Source organism: Nanorana parkeri, unplaced genomic scaffold, assembly GCF_000935625.1.
Source record: "Nanorana parkeri isolate BGI_ZX_2015 unplaced genomic scaffold, ASM93562v1 scaffold1361, whole genome shotgun sequence".
Lineage (NCBI taxonomy): Eukaryota > Metazoa > Chordata > Amphibia > Anura > Dicroglossidae > Nanorana > Nanorana parkeri.
Genome location: NW_017307629.1, coordinates 131,488 through 139,618, shown reverse-complemented (window position 1 = coordinate 139,618; position 8,131 = coordinate 131,488). Strand labels below are relative to the sequence as shown.

Below are 8,131 nucleotides of genomic sequence, written 5' to 3'. Positions count from 1 at the left end.
CCTGGTTAAATGTCATTTCATGGAAAGGTTGTATGTTGTCACTGACCTTCTCCCGGCTACAGAATGTGACACTCATTACATTTTATGTGCACTAGAACAGTATGCTATGGCTGCTTATTATCTGTGACCCAGGGGTCAAATAACAGAATCAAAGCACGGCTCTCCTCTGGATTTGTGAATGTCACCTAGATGTAATAAAACGCTTTGTGTGTCACTATAGCCGGCTTCATCCAGTGGGGGCCACAAGCCATTATTCTGTGATCACCCTCTAGAAATAGAATAGCGCCCCTGGTGGCCAAGAGGTATATTTATGTTCTGAAGCTCTCAGGCCTTATGATATCCCCCAAAGCAGGTTGTTGTTGTGACCCCGCTTTTTATATTTTACCAAAAATATGGGTAATAAATGGGTGTGGTTACTGGGGGTGTGGCCACTGAGGGGTGTGGTCACTGAGGGGCGCTGTAAAGCTTTCTCTCACAGGGCGCCTAAAGGTCTAAGGCCGGCCCTGGTTGTAGGGGTAGTCTTACACCTGGATCACCGTCCCACTGGGTGCAGACATGGGAAAGAAATGGTCAGCCACAGCCTACATGCTCAATGTGGTGTTTGGTCCAACCCGATCCTATTGGTGATTGGCTTTCCATTTAAGTCCCAGGAGACTGGACTGGAAAGATTTTGGAGGAGGGGCTAAGGCTCCAACCCAGCCACACCCTCAAGATCTCCTTAGAGCAGCTTATGGGCTTTTGTTGACAGACTTGTAAAGGAATGCAAAGTCCATTGGAAAGCAAACCCACTTAAAGCAGATCAAATGCAGCTCAGAAGGAAGTCAGCTGCTGGTCAAATGCATCCGTCCATGCATTCTGAATGATCCAAGATGGCTGGTCTTGATTTTTTTTGTTTACAGGTGTCCAAATCTTCCTGTAGGCAGCATTATAACCCAACAGCAGCGTTCTTGTGTACCTTAATGAATGCTAAAGAAAACCTGTTTTCCCCCAGTTTATTGAGGGGGACAGTTCTCTCTCTATTTTGCCCCCATTAGTTTTATTCAATGGTCCTTACTGGTCTGGATAGCTGGGGACCACCATGCATCTGGAGAGTCTATATAGGAATCAATGGGACTGCAGAGTGCACTACAGAGCAGAGCCAGCCAGGATGTTTGGACCTCTATGGCCTATGTTGCAAGGAAGGGTTGCACCACTCTAAAATTTAAAGTGAAATTGCAGTTTTAATATTTTTTTTTTTGTGGCATCAACATCTTAATCAAGAGAGCGAGGCAGCCAGCTTTCTGCAGAATCCAGCACATAGCACTTGTATACAAGTCTCTCATGTGCAGCAAAAAAACATTTCAATGGTGTAGCTTTTTGCAGACATGTTGGACTTGCTCAGCTATACTATGCTGAGATACACACAACCTATTTTATTTAGCTCCTCCCCCATGTGTTTGACTGTCATATGATGGGGATCCCATAAATAGGAGGTTTTTTTTCCCCCCAGAAAGGGTTGAGTTTCAAAAATTGCAATGGGACTAAAGTGACCAGTTTAGGTGGAGACATTTGTAAATGCCTCCATCTAGTGGGAGCAGTACATAGGCATCTGATTAGGACTTACTTTAAGCAGCTGTGAGGCAGTTTCTATGAGTTTGTCAAGGCAAAATAAATGTACATACACACATTACTGTGCAAACATTTTAGGCAGGTGTGAGAAAATGCTGTAAAGTAAGAATGATTTCAGAATTATGTGTTAATTTTTTTAATCAACAAAATGGAAAGTAAATGAACAGAAGAGAAATCCACATGAATTGAATATTTGGTGTGGCCACCCTTTGCCTTCTTCTAGGTACACTTGCACACAGGTTGTGAAGGAACTCGGCAGGTAGGTTGTTCTAGGTACATCTTGGAGAACTAAGCACAGATCTTCTGTGGATGTCGGCTGCCTCAAATCCTTGTGTCTCTTCATGTAATCCCAGACAGACTCCATGATGTTGAGATCAGGGCTCTATGGGAGCCAACCCATCACTTCCAGGACTCCTTGTTCTTTATTACACTGAAGATAGTTCTTAATGACATTGGCTGTATGTTTGGGGTTGTTATCCTGCTGCAGAATACATTTGGGGCCAATCACACTCCTCCCTGATGGTATGGCATGATGGATAAGTGTCTGCTTGTATTTCTCAGCATTGAGGACACCATTGATCCTGACCAAATCTCCAACTCCATTGGCAGAATTGCAGCCCCAGACGTGCAAGGAACCTCCACCATGGTTCACATTTGCTGCAGACACTCATTATTGTACCGCTCTCCAGACCTTTACTGAGCAAACTGCCTCCTGCTACAGCCAAATATTTCACATCAGTCCAGAGCTCCTGCTGACATTTTTCTGCGGTCTCACAGCCAAAAAGCCATACCTCCGACGTAGAGACCAGGCTAAGCGACTCAACTATGCATGAAAACATAGGGACTGGGGTGCAGAAAAATGTTTGGCAATTGATAAAAAAATAAACTAGTAACACTTTTTCATTCTTACTATTCTTTACTTTTGTGCAGTACTTTATCAAAACAGGAGCAGAGAGAATCTGGGGCAGTTACCCATGACAACCAATTAGCGCCTCTCTTCAGTTAGCTCAGGTAAGATTTTAAAATGGGACAGAAAAGCTGATTGGTTGCTGTGCAAATCTGCTCCAGTTTTGATAAATCCCCTCCCCCCCCATGTTTATAAATATATCACACATACAAAACAATACTTCTCTGCAATACAAGTACAGTTGCCCATGTTTATCCCTTTAAAAACCCGGCCAGCACTAAACAAATTCCTGTTGATCTGCCAGAAATTCACTCAGCTCTTGTGCCCTGCCCTATTGAGGGTTGACAACACACAGCGTTTTGTGGATGGGTAATGTCAGCCCTCTCACTCTCAGACCTCGACAACAGAAGGGCTCATCATTCTGTAGCCCATGATAAGATCTAGAAGGGCTCACTAGGCTCTCTGAGCCAACACAGGAACAATGCAGAGAACACAGCACAGATTTTTGCACTCATCAAATAGGTAGAACAAAAAGGTTCCAATGGTATTTAATAGACCAAAAGAGCAAAAAGAAGGAAGGAAGCGTTTGTTGTTAAGGCTTATATGCACTGCCTCCCGTATTGCCCATTATTCCTGCCAGTAGGTCTATTTTTCCACTTCCTTTACGGTCTTGGTCACACAGGCTTTAGCTGGTCTGAGAGCTGTGTGTACAGGACGTTTGCAGTGTGTTAGGGTAGATGATGGGATGTTTTGTTGAGAAAATGTGCAGAAAGGTGAACTAAACCTGTGAAGTACCAACTGTCACCTAACCAGGTTTCAGCATTCTTCCAACAAAATTCACGTAGTGTGACTAGGAGGGAGAGATTATGGAGCGCCCTGGAGGTCAAACCTTAGTCTCTAACTTGGTTTCAGTGAGTCTGCAAAGTCATTTTTAAGTTAAAGCGGACCTTTTACACTCAAAAAATCAGGTTCTACCAATGCATCCCTCTATGTATGATAAGAACATAGACATGTCAGGTGTAAAATGCCGTGATTGTGAAATACTTTCAAAAGCAGGAAGTGAATGCTCTGCAAGTGAAAGTGCAAAATGACTTCAGTTTGCCAAAGCAATGCACACTGGGATTGCCATCAGCAGAGCATTGCTGGGAAATCTCATCACAGTGAAAGGCATTTTCCTCCCCTGAGATGATGTGCCAGAAATCCGGGAAGTAATAGGAGAGCTAGTAATCTGCCCTTAGTAAACATGGCCACTGCCAGAAGTCTGGGGAAGAAAAGAGAAACAAGGTATGCAAAGAATACAAAGCCGGCAATTATCTAGAAGGATGTGTGTGTAGATTGTCATTACTAAACATTTATAAGGGTAAAGGTCCGCTTTAAGTACACTGCACAACTGCGGGATGAGGAAACTGGAGGGAAGACTGAGAATGTAGGTTGTTAGTACAAAGTCCTTGTGACTGAATATGTTTCGAAGAGAGTGCTCGGTATACATCACAATAAGAAGTACGAGTGGAGAAATGATTGCAAAGACGGCAAGCCAAAATAGTGTAAAATTCCAGTCATTTATTGCTGTATATTATCGCAGCTCTTGAACGCTTGAGTTTAAAATGGTAACATTTATAGATAGCTCTTCTCTTAATTGTACAGATAGGCCTTAGAGGAAAGCAGCTTCTCCATAGTACTGACCTACAGCAATAGATAGGGATGTAACCCTGCACAGTGGGTGACACCGAGAAACCAGACACACACCGAGAGTGCACGTGCCGTAACCCTTTATTAAAGACGTCTCCTGGAAACTGGTTTACTCTAAAATAATTTACATCTGTGCCCAAGTCTGGCAACTCTCCCACCTGTCATTTTCACCTTCAGTCACCCTTATGTCTTCATACCTAGATTTCTCTTTATATACAGATCTCCTACATCAGTACAAACTAGTATGAAGTAATGACTGTTTGCATTCGGAAACACATTGGGTGGCTGAATAAATACATTGAGCCAGCCTGGATCCTTGTTAGGAGGACTCGGTGGCTGTTGCTTCTGTGCTGCTGACAGTGACTCTCTCTGTGGGTGGGAGGTCCGCACTGCCCAGCTCTTCTGCTGTGGATGTGGCATTTTCGGTGATGGGTGCAGAGATGTGGTCCAGCAGTGATGGGGCTAGATCAACAGATATCGGTGCCAGGGGAAACGTTGGAAACTGAGGATTTACAGAGAGGGGCGGCAGACCTGCCAGGTTCAGTGGGGGCAGTGGGCCCAAGTGGGGCAAATGTGACACTGCAAAGAGAAAAGACATTTGTGTTAATTTGAAAATGTACACATCTAGAAAAGAGGACAATAAAAACAGGTCCAGCAATGAGTAGTGCAGAAAAACATTATTTGCGAGGGGCAAGGAGGTAAGGGCACCATCCTGAGATCACTGGTCAATGACAGGTAGGTGGGATTAGGTGGCCAAGATTCCAGGATGGTGCCCTTACCTCCTTGCCCCTAGCATATTATTGCACTTCTAGTACCTACCACCTTCAAAGAACTTTTGCGGTGTCTGTGACAAGTGGGAAGCCTGTGAGATACGTTTGGAGGTGCCCAAAATATAAGTAACCAATCCCACCACTCCAAACAGCGATACATTTCTGCAATTCACTCAGCAAATGAAGTTGTATCTTAGAATGATAGCTGTAGCTGCTAACAGGAAAACTTTCAAGATGTCCTTATGGGCTGCCACTAAGGCTCCTGGTATAAACAGAGAGAAGGGCAATCTCCAGGAGAAGGAGGAGCCTGTGACTCGTTAATAGGTCTAAAAGACTGAGGCCCAAAATAGGTGGAGTGTCTACAGGACCACCAGCAGGCATGTAACAGGGTTCCCATTTTCTTGCCATACCTCTGACATTGGTTGGAAATAGAGGGGCAGATACTATGGAATATAAATGGGCAACGGTACCATCTAGTAAATGTTTGAAGAATTTCATTGTGAAATGAGCTGGCGATACTTGTGGCGGTCAGTACACATTCTTTTTCTAATCCCTGTTTTAGGGGGAAACATGTCAAAAGGTGCATGGGATACATAATGTGTGGGGTGTCAGCTAGGTGTATGCAAAGAGCCTTGAAAAGGGTTTAGGTCTCTGACAAGGGGGCTCTGTTTTTTTGGAAAACACAAGTTTCATGCTTGAATATACCAAAAAGCTATTAAAAACATACAATTCTGTGTAAAGTCCGGAAGTCCTGGCCGAGGGATGAGGTGGGGAGCGGGCATGTTCAGGTTGGGCAGATTCTGTAACGTAGGGAGTCCAGTGGATAATGGTAGGAAACCTGGAGGAGGAAGAAGAAAGGGAGACCAATTACAAATCACATTCCCACCCATAGTCTGATCAAACACATTGAGGAAGACGTACTAAAGTAGTGCTGAATCTGCACTCTATAAACTTTGTAAATATTCACTTCAATTATCAAATCATGTGAAAAACAAATTCATGCTTCCTTTGTCATATGCACATGAATGGCAGTGAACATGAACCATTAGATACTGGAAGTAAACAAACAATCACATACAACAATACTCTGCACACAGCTTATACTAGTTTGACAAATATTCAGAGATGACATTTTGCTGACAGAGCTCTATGCACAGCTGTTCCTTCAGATAGAGAGTGCAAACAACTGGATCTTAATGAATTTACAGCACATCCAGAACTTTAACCAGATTTCACAAAGCTGTAACAACAGGGTTCATACTAAAACCTTCATAACAATACACCATAAAGAAGTCACAACATGTTAATGTATCACAGATCGAGAAGTAAAGACTGCCGCATACATATAAGAACATAATACAATAAAAGTAATAACCGATCAGATTTAAAAACAAAATGAGTAATACCAAGCGTCACAACAGCCCGATATGAGGTTACCTGGCAAAGAGACTGCTGGGTTCAGGGGAACAGAGGCGAGGGAATTATTTATTTGTGGGTTTAATAAGGGAACTGTTGGTAAACCTGTGGAGGAGAAAACATGCACATTGGTTACTCCGGCATCCCTGAAGGAGAGAAAATGTGTGAGCATTAAAATGTACATTTGGATAGCTAGTAGCAGTAGTAGCCACATTGAAATTAACTTGCTCTGTAATGCTGAAGAGGTTTCTAGATTCTCCAAGCCACTTTAGTTACCTGGAGCTAGCCGCGCGGATCTGTTAACCTGGAGCTAGCCGCGCGGATCTGTTAACCTGGAGCTAGCCGCGCGGATCTGTTAACCTGGAGTTTGTTCCCATCACTCTATAAAACTGAACAAGCAGCTTGGATAAGCTACAAGTCCAGTTGAATGTAACTAACTACTACAAGCTATACCATGACCTGGAGAAATGAGAACCTTCACATACATACATTTGTATAGTGGATGGCAGCTATGAATATGATCCGGTGAAGGATTATGTTGTAGAAGGAATACTGAAGCAGTTACAAAAATCACTCTCGTTTTTCTGTGGCTCAGTTGCACTAGGCACTTGAAGGACTAGGTCATGATAATAATTTTGGAGATCAACTACTGAATTATTCTCTAGAAAACCACCACTGTCAGCAGCTAATCATTTTATCCAGAAACAGTTTCACAGCGACACAGACACATCACAGCCAGCAATATAAAGATGGAAACAATAATGGGAGCAATGTGCAGCTCCTCTCAGAGATAGACACCATCTGTTCTAACAAAGGATTCAAGATCTGAGTTACTGTTTCTAATGCTGCCAGGTTTGTTCACTGAGCTGCACGTGTGGCACAGTGTAAAGTCAGAAAAGAAAAAACCAAATGCAAACCATTGACTGGAAGGGAGAAGCTTTTATGACAGAAGATACATACCGAGTCTCTTCTAGCATGCAAGGCCTACCAGTCAGCGGTTTCTCTTAAAAACAAGGGCTTCCTGACAATGTAAATTGTATAAAGTCTAATAAGGTCGATCTGAACTTGATTAACACAGAGCTATGAAATGGCCTGCTGGCCCGAATTGGTAACATCAGGAAAAGCCAGTCTTTAGCACAATGTATACCTGAGGTAAGAGCACTAGTGGCTGCAGGTGAATTGGAGGCGATGGACAGTCCAGAAAGACTTGCTTCAATTCCCGGAGTCCCAACAGGTAGTGTAGGAGGAGAGTTCACAGAAGATAACTGGACCTGAAACAAAACACACATCATTAAAGAAATGATACTGCCCGGAGATGTGTTCTTGTGCTGCACTTTCTGCAATGATAGAACCTGGGGCAAAGAAAACAAGGGACACCACAATTCCCCTCCCAGCTTTGTAGCTCCATGTGTCATCTATCTGCTTGCTGGACAATAAGTCACAGTGTGCTGATGCTGATTCAGTCCAGTGAGCAGGCAGGTGACAAAGTTAGTGCAGCAATAGGAGTTTTCTCTCCGTCTATGCAGGGTGGCAGAGGTATGTGAAGATGAAAGGTTGTCATCTGACAGGTATGTAGGCCAACAACAATAAAAGTACAGACCTCTGTAAAACCATCCTTTAGAGGACTCACAGGAGCCCCCGGAGAATGCTGTGTGGGCAGAGATATATTCTTTCCTTCTTCAAAGGGCCGAGTGGGTATCCTATGCAGATAACCATAACCGATGCCACAACCTAAGCTGTA

General features: G+C 43.5%; 1 protein-coding gene across 1 annotated transcript in view; it reads right to left on the bottom strand.

Moving 5' to 3' along the window:
• Nucleotides 1-4,228: 4,228 nt before the first annotated feature.
• Nucleotides 4,229-8,131, bottom strand: part of GORASP2 (golgi reassembly stacking protein 2) — a 13,383-nt gene continuing 9,480 nt past the window's right edge. Inside the window, exons 6-10 of the mRNA XM_018569581.1 lie at nt 7,991-8,126; nt 7,538-7,661; nt 6,412-6,495; nt 5,702-5,812; nt 4,229-4,783 (exon numbers count right to left, since the gene is read on the bottom strand). Coding sequence (XP_018425083.1) covers nt 4,524-4,783; nt 5,702-5,812; nt 6,412-6,495; nt 7,538-7,661; nt 7,991-8,126 — 715 coding nt within the window. The 3' untranslated portion in view covers nt 4,229-4,523. The remainder of the gene's footprint in view (nt 4,784-5,701; nt 5,813-6,411; nt 6,496-7,537; nt 7,662-7,990; nt 8,127-8,131) is intronic.